General features: G+C 41.7%; 1 protein-coding gene across 2 annotated transcripts in view; it reads right to left on the bottom strand.

Moving 5' to 3' along the window:
• Positions 1-21,949, bottom strand: part of LOC104930289 (serine/threonine-protein kinase MARK1) — a 29,660-nt gene extending 7,711 nt beyond the window's left edge. Inside the window, exons 1-8 of one of the 2 annotated variants that reach the window (XM_019267955.2) lie at positions 21,518-21,949; positions 18,567-18,767; positions 11,401-11,454; positions 2,966-3,014; positions 2,387-2,452; positions 1,998-2,068; positions 617-673; positions 202-438 (exon numbers count right to left, since the gene is read on the bottom strand). In XM_019267955.2, the coding sequence (XP_019123500.2) occupies positions 202-438; positions 617-673; positions 1,998-2,068; positions 2,387-2,452; positions 2,966-3,014; positions 11,401-11,454; positions 18,567-18,767; positions 21,518-21,568 (786 nt within the window). In that variant the 5' untranslated portion in view covers positions 21,569-21,949. The remainder of the gene's footprint in view (positions 1-201; positions 439-616; positions 674-1,997; positions 2,069-2,386; positions 2,453-2,965; positions 3,015-11,400; positions 11,455-18,566; positions 18,768-21,517) is intronic. The other variant, XM_010745046.3, reaches the window with a different exon arrangement.
• Positions 21,950-22,178: the final 229 nt, after the last annotated feature.

The raw sequence follows: 22,178 nt of genomic DNA, 5'->3' as shown, positions 1-22,178 counted from the left end.
CCCAAGTCTGTTTTCACACTTGTGCACAACTGTATAATAGCTGTGTGAAATGTTTCTTATTATGAGACTGTCAGAAACGGGGTTTCAGACAAAAGGTACAGTCACATTAGTCTCAAAAAAACAACTTGAATAAAACTTTTGTGAAGCAACACCTTCTTATACAGCCATATTAACACAGCCAGAATGCTAACAAGTTCACACCTTTAGGTTCTGTCCGTCGAAGGGCAGTGATCCGCTGACCAGTGTGTAGAGGATGACCCCGAGGCTCCAGACATCCACTTCTGGTCCATCGTACTTCTTTCCCTGGAAGAGTTCTGGAGCGGCGTACGGCGGGGAGCCACAGAAAGTGTCCAGCTTACTGCCCACAGTGAACTCGTTACTGAAGCCAAAGTCAGCTATCTTGATGTTCATATCTGCGTCTAACAACAGGTTCTCCGCCTGAGGTAGGGAGAGATGTGACAAACCACAGACACATCCTCATGTGGACTGTCAAGATACCAGCAATGACAGAACATGTTTGATTACAGAGGGTGTTCCCAAGATATACCTGCGAGATATAGATAGTACTCTGGAGGAGAAATTAGACATCAGAGAGTGCAAGAGTTTAGATCCTCACCTTCAGATCCCTGTGTACTATCCTCCTCTGGTGACAATACTGCACTGCAGACACAATCTGAAATAGAAACACAGACGTTATAGGCAGAGATAGAAGAAAGATAGAGATGTATAAAACAACCACAAAAGAACACAAAGATAATTATACGACTGCAACTAGGAATTATTTTCATTATTAATTAATATGCTGATTTTTTTGCTTCTATAAAATGTTATAAACAGTAAAAAATGTGTTAGTTTTCTCGGTTTTGTGCAAACAGCAGTCCAAACCCCAAAGATATTTAATTCTCTGTCATATATGACATGAAAGGAAAACAGCAAACACCTCATTTTTGCTTGAAAAATAACTGAAACGATAAATCAACTAATCGGTTAATCGACAAACTCTTGCAGCTCTACAGCATAAATGACAAGATATGAAGATATAACATGAATTGATTGCTGTTAAATGTTACAACTCTACCATGGTTTATCTTTAGAGTGATTTCGAGTCCATCTTAGCTTCACGTTACTAAGACTTTCAAAATATAAATTTTACAGGTAAGAGCAAAATAGGAAATCCTTGACTGTCAGTGCAGCAGGAGAATTTCAAATAAGTCCTCCATGTCAAAACCTAGCAGCTAAAGTTTAGGTTGCATCATGCAAATGGAAATACCATTCAATATGGCAAACATTTGCTAGCAGATAAATATTAAATTGGTTTGCAGGTGGACATGGGGGGCATCGCAGACTATAAATTAAGTGTTGATTTTTGATTTTTCAGGCCCAAATGTACTCATGCCAAAGTCCCTGTAATCACATGACATACAGTAAGCAGTTTATGCGATAGCCGACGAGGAAATTACACCAACATGTGCAAGAATAGCTACGACATCAATCAAACAGAAAACACACTGTTCTTTGACAGACGCCACCCACCTACCTGCTCTCGGGCACACACACTTTTTACCTCTCTGAATGCTGATCTATCTGTACTGTGACACACACTGCCCACATTGTGTCACACACACTTCCTCTGAGTCATCCAAGACCATCAACGAGGGATTTTAAATACAGACAATGCTTTTCACTGAGAGGATCTTTTTTATGCTACATTAACATAAAAAGACAATTAGAAGAAAGAGACAAATGTTCTAATTTGTAGCATGAACGAGGATACATACGTCCATTAACTGCTGTGAATGGCTTATGGCTCTTGTAGCACCACTAGGTGTCAGAGCAGCATCCATAAGGAAGTTGTTTTCAACCCTCCTGTTCTCTCTGGCCAAGCTATCTGTGCTCCATCTTTCCTCTGCAGTCGGTGACGAAGCTTGATCTTGGTGCATGCAGTCTTTCCTAATAGTGACGACAGAGATACGAGCACTGCGATGCTGATGACTCACCTGTCTGAACTTGGCCCTGGCCTCCTTCTCCTTCATTCTGCCGTGAGCCACTAGATAGTCAAATACTTCTCCTGGAGTAGAAACATAAAATTATTATGTATTATCAGTATATTCTCATCATTTTATATCATCTTTCATCACCACTAGAGTATTCATGTGGTATCTATTTCACTGAAATAGTTACAGAAATACTTTTCTGTGATGAATATTACATTAGAGGGAGTTTAAACTTTATATGACCTCATGTTAAATAGTACTGACAGTGTTTTAGTCCGTGTGTATACTTCTTACTGTAAATTGCTCTAGAACCAACACTGTGGAAATAACAAGCAGGGATACACTGACAAAATGTGATACATTTAGTGGACATGCATTAATGCTTCACTCACCACCACTGGCGTACTCCATCACCAAATAAAGTGTCTTCTCCGTCTCAATCACCTCAAACAATTTCACTGCAGGAGAGATTGTGGAAAAAGGGCAGAGAGGGAGGTGGAGACAAAATAAATTGGCTGACAAGTAAAGATTGTTTTAAATAATGGAGTTTCCACACTGGGATTAGTGGAGTTTACTGGTGTGCTTCGGTACCCTTGTTGCATTAAAACAGATATCTAAATCTGAATGAAGTCTTCAGCACTTTACAGCAGAAGTAAAAAATATTTCATCATTTGCATGTAGCTAATGCTTTTGCGAGGATCTTCAGACTATTGAGTCATACCTCAATTTATGTCAATTGCTTTGTAAAGGTGGAGATTGAGATTGGTAATGGCTCTTATTTTGAAAAAAGGCAGCATGACATCAGAGGATCTCACTTTAAAATCACATAAATCAAATTTTACTGCAAAAGAAAAGCAGCAGCAGGGATAATAATTTTTATGCTGGTTATACTGGTTTAGCTTGGTGTTGGTGCTGTGTTGGTTTCATTGGTGAGCTAAGCTGTCATCAAGATGCCGCATGTTTAAACTTACCTATATTTGGATGATTCAGTAGCTTCATTATTCGGACTTCCCTGAAGAGCTGTTGAGACACAGAGGAACATTTAATTAATCCAAAATGTCGAATGACATTAAAAGCATTAAAATGAGTGTCCACTCAACTGTCTCTGCTGGGAAAGCACTGGAATAACAACAAATTACCAAAGTGTGTATACTTCTGAAACTCTATTATACTCTGCAGGAACATGAGAAGACCTGAGGATCATGGGACTACTGTACTGTGTAAAGTAATATGACGGATGCAGTGACGACAACGCACTAAACCCTGACCTACACAGATAAGGACCAGAATTACAACTCCACTGACACACTGCAGTCCAGCCAGCCGGCTGGCCGGCCGGCCATCCACACACTCAGTCAGCAGCCACCCACTGCAGAGTAACAGCACACAGGCATACAGCCAGTTAGGCATCTGCTGCCTAATATAATCATCTTAACGTGGACGTACAGAAAAACAAAAGCAGCAGCAAAATCACGCTGATGTCCCAGTCCTGCGGTTCTGGAAAACAAAAACGTAGCAGAATTTGAGCTCATTTAGAAGATTTATGTTAAGACTCTGAAGATGGGAAACGTTTCCATGCAAAGTAAAATCACATCCTCCAGTCTATCTTCTCCATGAACAGTAAAACAGCTTAGTGCGGCGTCAGACGGTATATATTCGTTTAAAACCGCGTCTCCTCACTCTTGCGTGATTGTTTTCGTCAGACGAGCTCCTGCAGCCACTTAGAGGTGCTGTTGAATCATTTACATTCTGCTGATTCCCAGTCATGCTGAGGCTGTGTTTGAGTGTTAAATTTCAACACTCACTCAACTGGGATTTAGCATCCACTGCTACCTGAGACAGAACACAGATTTTGCCATTTGCTGACCACTTTGATTAAGCAAAAAGGGTCCTGAGTGCTGCTTTCATCTCCTGTCTATTTCCGATTGAAGAAAATTGACAATTACTCTACATCACGTCAAATTAAAAATGATGGACACTGCGGTGGTGTGTATGCATGTGTGTGCATGCAACTTTTCTAATGGCCTTTTAGGTCTTATATAAGTGCTGGGATAGTCTATGTTTCTAGGTCATCAAACACAGCCATTATACCAGTGTGAGCAGGCCCGACTCTGTGGGACCTCTGAGCTACAGTCTGGTTCAACAACATGCAGGTACTCTCTCTCACACTCTAATTCTTTCCTCTGTTCTCTGTCTCTACTTGCTCGCCTGCCTCTTTTTTCCCCCTCTCTTTCTGACACCTCTCATCTCATTAGACCCAGCACACACATACAGTACACTGTGAGATGCTGCAGACGGCTTAAAAAAAAAAAATCAGGCTTCTATATTTTCTCATTGTCAAAAAAAAATCCCATAAAAAGCCAAGAGTGAGAAAAGCAAAGTTTTTTTGTTTTTTTTCCTACTAACAAGTATCGTCTGTGTGGCCAAAGCCTGTTTTTTTCCTACTAACAAGTATCGTCTGTGTGGCCAAAGCCTGGTGTGGCTTATTCCTTGGTGCCATAGAGCTCCATTGTTGTCCAAAAACTATCAGAAACAAATCAGTGAGCCACATTGTTGCACTGGGTGACATCTTCCCTCATTACAATAAACATGGGCACTGTAGTTTATTTTGAATCAATCCCACATACACTGTCCTGCTGCTGCAAGTACTGTACACACTGGAGCACAAAATGTGTATTAATCCACAGCTAATGCACTGTTTACCGAGCAGTGTTTGCTAAAATCTACAGTGATATGTTTGTGATCCATCTTTAAAGATTCATATCTTCGCGAAGAACTTGATTAAAGTTGTTGTTTTTTTTAAATTATAAAACATTAATAATATGTACTGGAAATGCAAATAACCTGATGTGTTCAAGAATAAAGTCTTCTGTGTACAAACAGAATAATGTCAAGATTAAATATTATGTTGTGGTTTCAAGAAACTGAGATTAATTGCGCACAATTGCTGATTCTCTCTCAATTAGCCTTTGTAACTGTGTATGTCATATGTTACTCTATATCTATCTATCTATCTATCTATCTATCTATCTATCTATCTATCTATCTATCTATCTATCTATCTATCTATCTATCTATCTACCTACCTACCTACCTACCTACCTACATACATACATACATACATACATACATACATACATACATACACACATACACACATACACACACACACACACACACACACACACACACACACACACACACACACACACACACACACACACTAACCATGTACAGTATATTACCATGCACTATCATTAGATATTGTTTGGTCTTTTTTACTTGAATTATGTTTTTATCATTTATTTCTCTTCTACCCTTTGTCTGTTGTCTGTTTTGTGATTTATTTGATATTTTTAAGGACTGCTTGTTCAGATTTCATTGATTGAATTTGTTATGGGGATCATGTTTTTGTCAACAGTGGCTCAGAATAGCGAGCTTCTCCTGTGTGGCAAACCCTGCTCCATATTCAACGGCTGCTATGTTGGCCTGTGAGGTTCCCCCATGGTAACAAAGTCAATTAGAGTGGAATCACACTGACACAATAACCAGAAGATGTCCTGCAGTACACAAAAACAACTAAATCCTTGCACGTGCTTTAACATGTGACACATCTGTGACATGAGTGATGATCTAAAGTGTTTTATCTCGATCTCTTATCTTTTCCCTCTCTCCGCCCGTTCCCTTCTTTCTCTTTCATTTACGTCATTGCCCTAAAGCCCCTCACATGGGAAGCATGCGTGCAGCCACTTGGAAACAAAAATTAGAACAAATCTGAGAAGGGCGGTGGAAAATGATGACAATAAACAGCGTCTGTCAATACAAGCTCGATAGGGATGTAGCCACCATGGAGGCTGAGAGACGATAATGAGTTTGGAATCTTTGATCCAGTCTAGTATTAATATCAATAATATCTACAGGCACAAAGGGGAGCCACAGCGTGGCATAAAGCAGTTTTTGAAAGTGGCTCTGGACACCATGAGCGAGAACTCAATATATGGGCCAACTTCCTGTGAGGCAGAATGACCTTCTTTCAAACTAAAATGAATCAAAATGGTCGGTTGAATGTCATGAATTCAGAATGATTACAAGAATAGCTGCAAAAAGCATGTGTGTATCACAAACATGAAAACACACCGTTACCAATGCGCCTGAATCTTAGTAGTCTGTGCCAGTGACCTACTTGCAGCCACCCAGGGGCACCCAGGCTCCCAAACTAGCCTTAATTACAGCCGAGTCCCCATGCAGAAGGAGCAGAGCAGCAGATATCAGACTGGGAACACTTACAGGAACTGGCTGGACTATTTCAGTCACAGCAGCACAGCTGCTCATTCAACATGGAGATTATTGATAGGATGAGTAGCCGGGAAGCCTGAAAGCCCTCATAACTCTAATGAGCGTTTGTGTGCCGTGTTTTCATGTGCACAAACAGTACTTCAAAACCGTGTATCAGTGAATAATCACTGCTTGCTGTTTGTCACAGAAAGACAGAGAGAGACAGAAAGACAAACAGACTGGCAGACGGAGGGATCGAAAGTGTCACTGACATTCAGATTAAGTGTCCTATCCTGTCCTCGACTCCTGAGGTACTGAAAATAAACCCAACAACAAAAGACACAACTCTCTGTCTCCATTTCTCTCTTCACAGCGCCAGCTTAGCAGCAGACTTCACTCTATAACTGTCAATCAAAGCCACACAAATATCCACAAACATGCAAATCCACACGTATCTCAGCAGCCTCAACATTTGTTTTGTGATTCATCTCGGGCAACGCTCTGCCTGACCAATCACATTCCACTCATCTGAACAAGACCAAAGCTCCCCGAGCCCATGGGCTCGGCAGCATTTCATTGGCTAATGCAGAGTGGCAGGCACAAGACAGACATAAACAACAGCCATTAAGAGAGCTTGACCCCATGGTGGGCTTTTTGCAGCTTGCAGAGAATACACAGAGAGTCAAAGCACACTTGGATATAAAATAGTAAGACTGAAGGTTATATCTGTGGCTCTGAGCTACGACGAGAAAAGAGATTTTCACTTTTAAAGAAGCTGCTGTTGTTTCTGTCGCTTAGTTTACCCTCTTCAGTCTCTGCAGTCCGTTTGACGTCACAAACCAAATGGCTCTACCTTTTCCAAATGTGAATTTCTGCCTTTATTTAGTCTGAAACCTCACGGTCAAATCATACCACCTTTAATATCTCTTTATCATCGTTGAAGCAAATAAAAAAGAAGCAACTCTTATTCGCGGATTAGAAAGAGAGAACAAGAGCGATGGGACGGTGGGATGAGAGCAGTGTTTGCTCAATGGAAGAGGGGATTAAGGCAGAGGCCTATTTTAGGGCTAAAATGCCTAAAAACCATGACAACGTCAACATCCCCGACCACAGATGACATGTGATGCATTTCCTGTGGCCGATCTAAGGAGGCGCTTTGGAAGCTCAGTTGACCTCATTTCCTGTTACACTGAAACCACGGCGAAGTCACACACCAGGGCAGAGAGCGCAAATGGGCCATAAAGGAACAGACCGGAGCTTCATTCTAACCTCATGACTCATTCTGGCCTCTGCTAACCTCTTTTTAAAATAAAATAATCAGAGGGAAACACCAGATTGACAAAGATAAGCTCGAGAAAGTAAGCAATAAAAACAGAGATTTTAAGATTGACTTCATCTCTTCATCTGCATGTTATGATGTCAGATCCCACACAGGGATAAGTTAGAGCAGGGGTGTCAAACATACAGGCCCACCAGGGGGTCCAATCTGGCCTGTGGGATGATTTTGAAGTGTAAAAATTACAGAGTAGACATTAACTGCAAATTTTCTAATAAAAGTAACTGCTATTTCAACAGTGGGTTGCACACAACACCATCAAGCAAACAAAGCGTTCATGTTAGAGCTGCTGGTAAAAAAGATTTGTCCTACGTGTTCTTTTCGTGTTTCGGTTTCAGGTCTTAATTTCTACAGTAATCTGCCCGTCGACATCCAACCAATAATTGACTTGCAGTGTGATTCAGATTTGAAACACAATTTGCCTCGTGTCGGCTTACCTACCTTTGTGAACAGGTTTACTCTGTAACGAGCATCAATAAAACAAAGCTGCACTCAAAGCTCATACACAAGCACTTAAACAACATCCTGAATTTGGCTGCTACTTAGGATTTGACGCCTGATATTGTATTGTTTTGATCATAAAGTAAAATACTATACTGTTCATTTCCAGATACCTTTGACTAAATGTTTTGTGCCTTTGTAGATACACTGTGATCTGTAAGTTGTAATGCACACGCGTAAATGCACTAAAACATAAAGAAAAACGTTGAGCTGCTTTTATTCGCAGGTTATTATACTATGACTTTACTGGTGCAGCCCACTTGAGATCAAATTGGGCTCTATGTGGCCCCTGAACTAAAATGAATTTGACAGCCCTGATTTAGAGGATGTTTGCATGTGGACATGTGTGTGTGTATGGTCCAGGAATGCATGTATGTGTGAAATGTTGCCAAAGCTGTGATAGAAACAGTAAAAAATGGAAGTTCTGCCAGCTTGAGCCTTCTGTATAAACCAAAGGATCTCCTGTGTTCACATGTATCTGTCTTACAGGCTTGTGTGTGTGTGTGTGTGTGTGCATGTAGCTGTATAGGATCTGCCAGAGCGCTGGCTGTGCCTAAAGTGCCAGATGGTGTGCCTGCAGCCTGGCTCCTCTGAGACCATAAAAAGAGAGATCAGTGGCATTTTTGACGGGCTAACATAAAAGAGACGCCGTTAGCAACGAGTGGAAGTGTGATGCGGTCAGATCAGACCACTCAAACCTCACTTACCTCACCCTGACAAACAAACATAATCACACATAAATAAAAAATTTAAAAAACAGTATTAAAACACTATAGAGTGGATTGTATGCATCACAGACCAAGAGAAGGAGACAAGGTCAGCTTAGACACCTGATTTTCAGATGTACCAGAAATCCTTCAACCTCTGCTCTTCATGCATGTTAAAAGTCTGAGTCACTGAATCAATAATTATGTCCGTCTGTTGTTTGTAACCGCCTCTAGAAATAGCCTGCTCAGCTTAACGGGATGGCATTCTTAACCATGGAAATGTACACTGTGGTATGATCAATTTGTTGTCCAAGATGCTGGGTTTGTCAAAGTACTGTGACTACTTTGTCATGAATGTAAGAGGCAAAAACATAAAAATCCATCCTAAAACATATTTTGTGATGTTCTACATCCATTCATTGTTAAATGTTTTTTTGCCATTTCAGGGTCACAATGGGAACAGAGTGAGCAGAGCAGCCCAGACACCCTCAGGGATACGTAGTGAAATTTAGTCTAGACTTTTTAACATGAAGAATGCCTCAAAAAAAAAAGTAATAAAATAAAAAAGCAGCCCAACCAAAAACGCTGAAATGATTTATGAAAGTGAGAGAAGTTGTAGACAGTACTAACCAATATATATATATATTTTGTATTTTAAATACTGAAGACCCAGAGCTAGAGCTCCAATCTGAAAATCATCAACATTATCTACAATTAACTGGCTAACCAGCAGCACTAAACCTCAAACACCAGGAATGAGAACCACTGATTGACAACGTTGATGTTTTTCTTGACTTTTTCAGTCCAAGAGTAACCGAGCGAAAGCTGTACTAAGGTGGATCTTCCCTTTAATGCATCCATAGTAGAGTGTTCAGAAGGATAGCATAGGACCTTCTGAGTCAGTGAGACAATCGATTCAATCCAGGAGACTACTGCTGCATTATAAGACAAGCTTCTGCATTGCAGATGGCACTTCCGTATAGTATTACAGCAATCTATAACACAGAGCAGAGGACATTAAAAATACAACTACATATAAGCACCATGCAGGGATACACATGTCTTTACACGCAATACAGATACACAACACACACCAGATTTAACTCATGGATGCATGACGTCAACCTGCATATTACACCAATATTAGCTTCCATAAAAAGCCATAACACTCCATATTGACCCTCTCGGGTCTACTGCAGCTGACATCTGAAAGGCCCTCTGAATTATTGATCAGAGAGATCCTGATTGGTCCGCAGTCTCACATGATACGTCTGCCCTGCCCATCACCAGGCAGCAAACAACCCGACCCATCAGGTGTGTAAGCGCTCATGACCTAGACGAGACCAAAATTGGTGAAGTCAGAGACAGTTTGTATTCTGGATCGTAGTACCGCACACACACACACGCCTCTAAATGTTCATTCCCCCACTGTGTTGTGTGTGCAGATTAGAAACCACATAATAGGCTGATTAACAAAACAGCTCGCACAATGAAATTTATCTCAGTCAGATTAGATGAGTGCAGGACATAAAGCTTGAAATTCTCGCAGCAACTTCTTCACGCTGATTGGCTGAAGCACTGCAGTCGGATCCCATTAAGATCCAGTTAAATTACAGATGTGCTTTGCTCATGCAGAACAAAGCCAGCAACAGAATCGTGTGAGGAGTTCCCTGATAGGCTCAAAAAACCCGCCTTGATTTACAGTAAGCCAAGAACCCAATTTGCCATTTGTCCCCGACAGTTATACCCTGTTTGATTATTCCAGCCTTCGTTTCTTCCGGTAACACTCCTCTCAGACCAGCGTGGGAAGGCATACATGCTTGGAGACTAATTGTTATTATTATATTGTCATTAAGAGTGCTTGCTGCAGCAATATTTCTCACCCTGGCGGCTCGCAGAGAGATAGAGGCCAAGAGATCCATCAAGACATCAACTGGCGTTTATGTAGGTGTGGTGGTTATAATGGTCCATTATTATAATGAGTCACCATGACAGTTGCTTAGCAATTAGTTCATCCTTTACCAAACACTAAAATTAAAAGAGCAGCAATGGTGAGCCATGCCACGATAATGTCATGACCGTTAAATGAATTTCTGTGAGTCTAAAAATGAATCAGGTGTGGAGCTACACACCTGATTCATTTTCAGACTCACAGTAGGTGATGCATACTCATACTGTAACATGGTCTAATCTACTATGAAGATTGTATGGATGTGTGTGTGTTTAATCAGCAGAAAGAGCTGCATTTCAGCAATCAGGGAACTGTCCGAAACCGTTTGCTGTAATTGGTTATGACTGCTTGATGAGGGTAAGTGACAAATAGGCAAGCAGGGGTATTTTTAGCTGCTCCTAACCACAAACCAAGAAAAAGAAAATCAAGAGTGGGGTTGGAGGAGGGGTGGAGATTAAAAACAAGCCTTGTGGTCTCTCCTGGCTGCATCTGATTACATTATGTAAAACAGTACATCCTGAGTTCAAAGAGCAAAGAGACAGAGCAGAGAGAACTCGGGAATGACTAATGGAAAAGCCATGAGCACTGTACCCAAGATATTAATGTTAACCATGAGGCCATAAAACAGCAACTTACCTTCTGTAGACTGGTGGGATTCAGCTGGGTCTTGTCTATAATCTTCACCGCCACCTGGAAAGAGAGAAAAGACGAGAAGACAAAAAAGAAAGGAAGGAAGGAGTGGAGACAAAAGATAAAAGTGATGTCAAAAGTAATTCTAGCTCTGTATTTGTGTTTTGGCTGCATAGTGAAAGCTTGTGTTGAAAAGAACTACCCTGATTACCCCACTCTTCTGCCGTGAGGCGGCTTTGTTAAAACATGTCATGGTGCACTCAAGCTGAACACACCTTAAAGCTCTTCTGGTTAGTAATTTGTGAAGAGGTAAAGCTTTAATGGACAGAGATAAACATAAGAGAAATGTGGATTTGTTCATGGTGATGATGAATGTAAAATAAGACCCATTACACACACACAGTTGCACTAACGGTATGTAAATGCAACCACAGAAAATCAAAGGTGAACAGCTTAAGTAAATTGTGCCTGTGTGTGTCTGTGTGTGTGTGTGTGAGTATTTATGACTCTGCAGGTCGATGATCTACTGTTGGCTCGGCAGGTCTTGCCGGGCAGCAGTCTGACCCGTCCATCTCAATAATCATCCCAAAGTGCACACTAAAACAGATCTGCTCCCCTCACTTTCTGAGAGCTCAGCAGCTTTCACAAAGCCACGAGCTGAGCCATACTGCAGAGTCACCAGTAAGCCCATACATCGTGCTGATAAGGGATTGACAGAGCAGTTTTACACTATAATGTAGTTACACTGAAATTATACACACAGCCTTTTGTTGGCGCATAATATTTCATTAGTATTTCTTGAATAAATATGAATATGTTACCAGTGCTGGCAGGCTGAGTTTGTGGTCTCACTAAAGGGTAATTACTGCAACATTTTTTCAGCCACAGTAAGGAGAGTGCAAATCTCTAAGGAAGGCCCGGAGAGATGGTTCAAACCACTTTGGAGCTGCTGGTCTCTATAGGCCTCGAAGGGAGTTTAGACTCTTCAACTGTGTACTCCTCACAGACCATTTCACAACATTAAACATCATAAACGCACGGTTTGTTAATGTGAACAGACGAAAGAGACAAGTTGTTTTCTAATAATGCAGCTCTATGAACTCCTGTCACCATGTTTTGAGTATTTTAAGTGATATATACTGAAGCACACCAGCATGAAAATTAAATATTCTTGATTTGGGACAGCCACTAATCAGATGATCTGTGGTTGAATCTCTGGCTCCTCCAGTCTGCATGTCCTTGGGCAAGATACTGAACCCCAAATTGCTCCGGAAGGCTGCGCCATCGCTGTGTAAATATGTATGAATGATTAGCTCCCAAGTGCCAACCTTGCATTGTAGCTGCCAGCGTACGAATGTGTGACTGAATGAGAAAACTATATAAGTACAGTCAATTTCTACTTTGTGTTGTGTTGATGCAGTGCTGTTTTTCAGCTACTCATGGGTAATGACAAGACTGAGAGTTTGAGCTGAATGCAATATTTAACATATTAACAACCTTAGTTTGGTGTGTTGGCATGCTGCTTGCAAATCAGCAATAAGCACAAATCAGGCCTACGGGTGAAGCTGATGTTTACTGTTAGTCTTCTTCTTCCCTGCTTTTGCTGGCTCATCGCGACAAATCTTGGCGTGGAATAGTGTGAAACCATCAGACTGTGCTTGGTATCACCTGCATGCTTGAGATATACACAACTCAGAAAAAAAAAGCTCTATAGCATTACTAAAAAATGCAATATGTAAACTTTAAAACAGCCCAGGGTAGGGCTGTGCAATTAAACAAATTTTGATCAGGATTGCGATTTTGTTGTCAAACGATCTCAAAAAATCATATAATCGAGTGTTTTATTTTCCACTTTTCATTACAGAGTTTCTGAGAGACGCGCATGCGCATTACATTCCATTTCACGCGGCCCTGCTGACTAACAGGATAGCCCATACTCCCTCACGCAGCTGAAGAGTGAGGAGGTGTGTCGTTTGGTGTTCAAAAACAGTGAGTGAGTTTGAAAGCAAATGAGAAGAATTCGACGAGAAGCAGCAGCACATAATGTGCAAGATTTGCTACAAGGTAATAGCTGCTCCTCTTGGTAACACTACAAATTTATTCAACCATCTCAAACAAAAGCACAAAGTCACTCACGACGAATTAATAAAGAAACAAAAAGACAAAGCCAGTGCCACAACCAGCAAGACGTCAACGCAAACTCAGTCATCGATCACAGACACATTGTTTAATGCGACTCCTTATCCGACAAGTTCGGAGAGGCACAAGACATTAGGCTACGTTTACACATAGCCGGGTATGTTGAGAAACGAATATTTCCCTCCCTCCGTTTTCCAAAATAACATCGTGCACATAGCATCGTTTTCAAAAAAGTTTTCGTTTACATCAACCCGCATAAATACGCCATCGAGCGCCATCATAACTACGCCAAGCCTATGGGCGGCTTGCTTCCATGATCATCGTCATAGCAAAAGGTAAACATTGATCGCACTTTTGGCGCATCAGCTGCCTAAAACTCGATTCGTTTTCAGAGGCGAATTCACCGTTTGCGTGTAAAAGATATGTATAAACGAAGGGAAATGTCTCAGTTTTTTAAAATACCCGTGTACGTGTAAACGGGGCCTAACAGCTGCCATTGGATATTTCTTAGCTAAAGATATGCAACCCAATAATACAGTCCAGGGTGAGGGTTTCAAGAAGATACTTATTGCTTATTAATGCTTATGCTTATTATTATATTTATTTTGTTCTCTAAATACAGAGAATTTGCAGAGCAGCTGGATCCATAGTTTATTTTGGATACATTTATGTTTTTCTATGCCTTATTTAATGTTCCATAAAGTATATTTATTTTATTGATTCAATGCTTTATACATTGCAAAACAGCTGTAAAGTACATATTTGTACCCCAAATTTATTTTCAATTTGAATATTTTGCATAAAGAATCAATAACAAAGTGTTTTTTGAGAGAGAGACAAATGCTGAATAAATGCATTGTGAAACTCAAAATTAATCGTTTGAATAATCGTGATTTCAATATTGACCAAAATAATCGTGATATTGATTTTTTCCATAATCGAGCAGCCCTAGCCCAGGGTATATATTTCTGTACTATAGGTATATCTGACAGTATGGGACGGGGCACAGTCGACTTAAAATGGTCAATGACTGGTCTAGGGCAGCATTTTGCAACCGAAAATCCAGGTTTGAACTCACAAGAGGACACCATGTAATAGAAGACCCCAGTTCAAGTTGTTGTTTTACGTCACTCTTCAATCAGCCTTTCAGTTCTATACTATTGAGTACAGGCTCTGATGAAGTGCTCTTGAGCAAAACATTGAGGGTTTTCCGTTCTATATGATGTACTAACATGATAAACATTATTAACAATGGCACTATTCTCCATCATGCAGTATGTTTGCAACTAACAGACAGCACAAGAAACTACTGCACTGTATGATTTATAGGGAACAAGAATCAGGCTTAGTCAAGAGCCAATGCACCACTGCATTCTTCTCAAATCATAAGCAGGTCCTCTATCTTGAAAACTAAACTTGGGAGATTAATGACACCATCAAAGCATTCATTACAACATATTCTAACAGCTATACTTTGACTCTGCCCCCATGAGGGCTTTAATAAACATGCATCAGTGGATGCAGATTTTGATTATATTCCCAAGCAACCTGTTAAGGGGGAAAAACAGAGCAAGCAAATGCTGAGTCACAGTGGAGAGAATGCAGCTTGTTCATACTGAGCGGGGTTTCCCTAAAGGACCTGCAGTACAAGTCGCTGGGACATTTAGTTTCTTCTCTGTGGTGGCCGTGAGAGGAACAGTCTATCATGGAAAAGAGAGACTGCAGAGAGGCTCGCTGTGTGTAGACACGCAGTACGCAGGTGGTGTCTATTTGCAGCCTGTCTTAGGTGGGCAGGTGCACAGACAGACTTCACTCCCCTCCCTTCAGCTTCCTCTTGTCACGGACAAAACTTATGCAGAGGCATGCGGGTGTATGTTTGTGTGTCGATGTATGCCTGCAGGTGTTAGAGCCATCCTCGTGTGTCACTCTATTGTTCCAACTTCCACTATTCCCTTCTCATGAGTCAAAGGTAGACACTGCATTTCCTCTATGCTACGCCGTACCAATATTTCCCTTTTTGTGCTCAGATTGAGAGACTTGATGAATGTGTGGAGGTATCAGATCATATGCCAGTGTTTGTCTGTGTGTTCTCTCTCTAATGGACCTGAGGGTGAATTATTCAGTCCCACAGTGACAGAAGGGCGACGTGCATCACTTTTAATTATTCAGCGCATTCCTAACACACAGCCCATATGCTCTTCACCGTATGCAGGTTTTGTGTTCGCATGTGAAACACATAGCTACATGTGAATATTCAGACATGTAGGTGGGGGATCTCTGGAGAGTTTTTCACATGTTCCCCTGCACTTTTATTTCCCTCTGAGCTTCCTTTTCACAACCAGAGTCATGACCGTCAGCACGCAGAGCTAAAGGGAACTACTTGAAAAGAAAGCTATTACCATTGCTATGTAGGAAGCAGTGTAACTCATAATTGCCCTTACAACATTTACCCTGACAAAGACTCTTGCACCACTTATATAATACAGTTTATTAGTTTATTATTACAGAGGCCTGTATGTACAGTGATCTGACCTGTACCATAAATACTTCACGTGTCAGTTAGTAATTTGGCAGAACCTGGAAGTTGCCTCTCTGATCCATACTCTTCACATACTTATGTTTGCACTTTATTGATCTAACAGTGTCATTCGGTTTCTCCATATTGTAATCTGACTATTATTGCTATTTCTGTCTACTCGTGTTTATCTTTCCTGGAAAGAGCTTGTAGGGCTTTTTCTTATTCAGATTGAGGGTCTAAAGATAGAAGGTGTCATATTCTGTACAGATTTTAAAGTCCTCTGAGGCACATCTGTGATTTCTTTTAACTCTACGAATAAAATTAACCTGACTAGAGTTCACTTTTTTTATGTCTACTTGCATCAACAGCTGTATGTTCATGTTTGCTTCTCTTTGTTTAGCTCTGTGGTCTTTGTTCAGCTGCATGTCTATATTTAGTTCTTTCAGTGCATACATTTGCTCTCTGTGCCGTGTGTCGGTGTGTGTTGGTCAAGTTTCTTTTATGTACTGTATTAACATTAGTCAATTAATCTACTAGTTAAACAGAGCAGTTTATTTTGATTATCAATTCATTGTTGAAGTAACAAACATTCCCTCATTCCAGCTTCTTCATTGTTGGATTTCTTTTTGTGTTTTTTTGTGATCAGAAACGGAAAATATGTTTGTTTTGGAGTCAATTGATAAAACAATTAGTCAATCACTCAGTAATGAAAATAATTATCAGTCATCTGTCAACATACTTTTTTTCCTAATACTGCTATATATCACAATATGACATGTATGCAAAATCCAATATGTGATTTTTTAAAAAGCTTTTGAGCCTTTATTTAAAAGTTGCAGCTGAAAAATAACAGGAAGTTGGAGAGAGAGTGAAGGAATGACATGCAGCACTCGGCCAAAGGTCAAAACCAAATCTGGGCTGCTGCAGCAAGGACTGAGCCTTTGTACAGAGGGTGCATGCTCTACCAGGTGAGCTACCAGGGCACGACAAAGCACTGATTATTGATTGTCAAAGTAACTCTATTCCTCTAAAGCATTACATCAGATAAAACAAGCTATGCATAAATCTATATAATAAAAACTAACTAAACATTCTCATCTACAATATTACAGAGAATTGATAGTTAAATAAAAAAATGATCATGTATCATCATCCCTCCCTGGTGGGTAGGACATGAGGACATATGGTAGAGGCAAGTGTTTCCATCAGTGCAAGTGAGTGTGTGTGTGTGTGTGTGTGTGTGTGTGTGATCCTGTAGTTGCCCTCCTCAGCAGATAGAGGACACTTTGTCACCTAGACTGCTGTGACTGCCTCTCTGTCTCCACAGACCTGTTTTTGATGTTTTTCTACAGAGTTAAACCTTTTTTTTTTTCATTTAAGCTGCCAGAAAAATCTTTGCTGTGCTCAAGCGAAGATAGAGTAGGTATTAGTGTGTTATGTTCTTTCCACCTGTTCTCTCTCTCTCTCTCTGATCCACGTCTCTGCATTCTGATGAGCCAGCAAAGGCACTCAGGCACACAAAGCAGCACCTGACCTTCTCTGCAAACAGTGGGTCGCATACCCAATACGCCTGTTTAACATTAGCATTAAAGGACGCAGAATGGATCAGACTGTTGCTGGTTTGACCTGGAACAGGTACATAATGAAAGTCAGAGGATTACAGGATGCATGTGGCTAAGAAATAGAGATGAGATGATATCTGAGGTGGATCAGTGAGTGCTGTGGGTCCTGCTGAGTGAAAGACAGTGAACAGATCACAGGTCATTGTTTTCTCCTTAGGGAAACTGGAGCTTTAATTACAGACGCACCAAAGCAGGATGTCTATCACTCTGACAGATCAGCAGTGTATGGCTGTGTGTGTGTGTGTGAGAGAGAGAGACACACACAGAGAGTGCAAGGTGAAAGAGGGAGATCTTGACCCGACCTGACGACGAGAACCAACATGTTCAATATTGTCATGACAGGAGGATCATTTACTCTCCTGAGAGTCAGTACAGCTAAAATGTGTTAAACAGAACTAATGAACCAAATAAATATGATACCATATTTCAGTTACGCTTTGGTTTCTCTGGTTGGGAACTAAGAAATATGAGAACAGATGTGAGAGATAAATACTGTGAAGTCAGCTGAAACAATTAACCAATGAATTAATTAAGACAACTGACAGAATACAAATTATTTTTGTCAAAAATTCACTGAGTCCAGCTTTGCATAAATGAATATTTGACTGTTTTCTCAGTCTTCTCAGAAGATCTTTGGGTTTTATACCATTCATAAAACAAGTGATTACAATAAGTCATCTTGTGTTCAAGAAAGTTGTTTTGGATATTTATGATTTTTCTGGTCATTTATAGATAAGACAATCTTAGCAAGCTCACAGAGAGTGAAAGTATAATGAAAGCTGCAACCTTAATTGTGAACAGCAATAAAAGAGCGAGGCTGACATACTGTAGTATGTTCCAGGATGAACAAAACAAAGATGGTGAAAAAACTGTAAGTTTAAGTAAAAACTCACCTCTCGTCCAGTGAGGACATGTCGTGCCAGCTTCACCTTGGCGAAATTCCCCTTCCCAATGGTCTTGAGGAGGCGGTAGTTGCCAATATGTGGGTGCTCCTCTGTTGAGGTGAAAGAGTTGCGGCATCGCGGCAGGCTGTGGCGACTCGCAGACTTCGTCGGGGGGACCGGGGGTTCAACAAAGCCGTCCACCGATGAGTGCTACAGAACAGAGATAAGAGACATTCTCATTCTCACCGACTGTAACTTTAATTTATAGACCCTAATACTACAACATAACCTCTCTGACTTTTTGGCACTCTCTGTGATTTTACTTCTGGCTACACTGACTGCACACATACAAACAATGCTGCAGAATGCTGCAGTAGAGATTTGTGTGTGTGCCAAAGCTGGGATATCTGCTGTGCAAACAGAGATGAACTCATTAACCGAGTCCCAGATCTCAGAAGGGTATGGAGTCTTCTACATGTGCATGTGTGTGTGAGCCTATAATGTATGTACATTTACATGAAGACACATAGCAGCACTCTGGATGCAAGCCTAAAGACAAAGTGTGTGGGAGTGAATCAAGACCTCTCCATCTGTGACATCTTAACCTCCTAACCTAAAGAGACCTTATCAGCCACAAGACAAGATTCATCAAAAGAAAGTGGACTCCTTTGACTTTGTGCCTTTGATAATACAGTACCTACATAATGTGCAGCACAGACTCAAGAACAATGTTACTGGCTCCAGGGCCGACCTGATAACAACAAGTGTCCCTGTGATATGGCATGTGAAGGTGAATTAGAAACGGCTTGCTATAAGTACAACACTGGCACAGGCTAAGCGCAGTCTCTGCTGGTCTGTTTCCTCTCCTCTACAACAGCTGCTGATGTCAGTCCAGGTCAGAGATCCCATGATCCTCTGCTCCTCCTGAGCACCACGCCCAGACAGAGAATAAAGCCTTGGTCTGGTTACCCAGCCTCCCCTGCTCCCGTTTCACTGGGGGAAACGCTACACCCTGCAGGGTGTGCATCATGTCAGCTATGCTACATCCTGACAAGAGGAGAGCTACACTGCAGGATACAAACACACCCCAGTGTCACAGTGTGTTTTGTGTGTGTGTGTGTGAGAGAGAGAAAGAAGGGAAGTTCTTTTGATATGATGCCAGTCAAAGTCAGCATCCTTGTTTCTAATGCACCAAAAGCCTCTTTTAAATCTCCATGACAGAGCAATCTGACTGTTTTCCCCATATTTGCAGTTACTACTTTAACTCTTTCCATCAACTTTAGATCATAACTGTCTTGTGGTCAGTTCATGCTTCAACCACACATACGTGAACAAACACACACCTGGCTCCAAACTCTCTAAATGAACTCGGTCCAAGGGGCATCTGGACAGGGCAGGTGCTTTCGTGTGCTTGATTAACACAATAACTTTGTTTCACTCGCCCATCCATTAACTCCAGACATAAAAAACAACAACACACACCTGCACTGACACACACACACATCAAATAAGAATGCCAGAGGAGAACTTCTTCTATTTTGCTGCACTAAAAGCCACTCGTCTCTCTGAGTAATAAGCTGTTATGCAATGCAGTTCAGCTGCTAGTGGGCCCTGGGGCTGCCTGATGGAGACCAACAGAGGCAGGCTAGGCTGACTGGCTACTGCCTGTGCTGCTGCTGAGGCAGTGCTTTAATAGCCGCCTGGCAGTCTATGTCTATAAAGCAGCATTAGACAGTTATATTAGCACTCCTCGAAGCTGATGCATCACTGAACCCTGAATGATCATGTGAAGTTAACATTAGGGTTTGTTGAGTTATGTAAATTTGGAAAATGCATTTTCCAATTGAGGTTTTATCACCTGAAGATGAATAATCCAGAAACAAAGAGACAAAATAACAGCCCCGTTATGTTCTAAACCCGGGAATCAGCTTCCAGCTATTTCCACTGCTTGTACTTATAACACAATAAAACACAAGGAGGCTTTAGTCTGTGCCTCGTCTTGTTTCCAGGAAAAAAAAAAAAATCAGATGAACCTAGATATGTCAGAGCCTGTCAGCGCACGCACACACACACACACACACACACACACACACACACACACAGCAGTCCTCATTTGGACTCATCTCAAAAGAGGTATTATTATTATGCTGTGCTCAGTGTGCGCGTGAGTGTATGCGCGCACACAAAGGGTGGGTGGTCGTTCATAAACATTCCTTCACACACACACACACACAACACACACACACACACACACACTGAATGAGATATTCTCCAAGCCATTTTTTTTTTTTAGCCTGTTCATAAATATATGTCTGTCTGCTGCTTCAGCTCATCAGTGTCGTGGCAGCAGAATGGTGAATAATAACACGCTCCCTCCTCCTCCTCCTCCTCCTCTTCTTCCTCCTCGTCCTCCACCTCCTCCTCCTCAGCACTGAGCGTGCAGTTACAACAGAGCCCAATAGGTGATGGATGTCACATTGCGATGCTACCAAGCGTTGCCATTGAAAAGTAGGGCAATGTCCTCCCCCACCCTGCCTAAATATTGACGTTGTTGGACTAGAAAATACCCCCCAGTTGCACAGTTGAGTGGAGCAACACCATTCCTCTCACAGGCCACATTTTTTTTTTTTTTTTTTTATTTCAACATTAACATTCGAGCTTCGCTTGTATCATTAAAACCAGCATATTGACGCAGTGCGTTGTAGAGACTAGCCTTGTGTACACAAACTGGGCCAAACTGCACCTTCATTCTAGGTTATTCTAGGCTTTTATTCCCGTCAGAGGAGGAAAAAAAAAATATAAAGCCGGACTGCTCATTGGTCGAGTCTCTCTGCAACACTCGCCATAAACCTGCACCGACCAGTGCGCAAAACATCCAAGATGCCATTTCTTTCTTTTTTCTTTTTTTTATTCCCACACGTCCGGTATCGTACCGGTGTCCCCCGGAAAACAGCACTTACATTCTCGGTGTCACGCTCGTTCACCGTGGGCAATGGCGTTCTGGTCGACATCTTGTGTGCTTCGCAGGCCGCTCAGCGATGCAGCGGGCTGGGCAGAGCAGAGCAGAGCAGACACGGCGGCGGTCCGTCAAGGGGAAGGGAGAGCGGTGCCTCTTTGCCTCTCTACATCCCCTGTAAACACCGCAAACAGCGGCCTTTTTTTACCGCAGCATAGCGCGCACAGGGCCCAGCCAGACACGCCAGATTTTTTTTTTCTCTCCCCTCTCTCTCTTATTGGCTTTGTTGCACTTCCCTTCAGGTAGACTAGTGGCAGACAGAAAAGGAGGAAAGAGAGACTGGGAGAGAGAGAGGGAGAGAGAGAGGGGGGCAGGCCAGGAAGATGCGTCGATAGCGGACGGGTCTGCGCAGCGCATCTCAAACCTCCCACCAGGAAGGAAGGATGGAGGGATCTCTCTCTCTCGCTCTCTCTCTCTCTCTCTCTCTCTCTCTCTCTCTCTCTTTCTCTCTCTCTCCCTCCCTCCCTCTCTCTCACACATACACTCCCTTTGTCTCCTCTTTATAGCTCATTATTCAAGTCACCAGAAAACAGTTAGGCGCACAGTTGGAACAGTGTCCATCAGATTTAGACCAGATCTAACTATAGGGCGTGTACAGCCAGCTA

The sequence above is a fragment of the Larimichthys crocea genome, chromosome III (genome assembly GCF_000972845.2).
Source record: "Larimichthys crocea isolate SSNF chromosome III, L_crocea_2.0, whole genome shotgun sequence".
Taxonomy (NCBI): domain Eukaryota; kingdom Metazoa; phylum Chordata; class Actinopteri; family Sciaenidae; genus Larimichthys; species Larimichthys crocea.
Note: the sequence above shows the minus strand (reverse complement) of the source record. Positions and strands in the feature narration are given on the sequence as shown.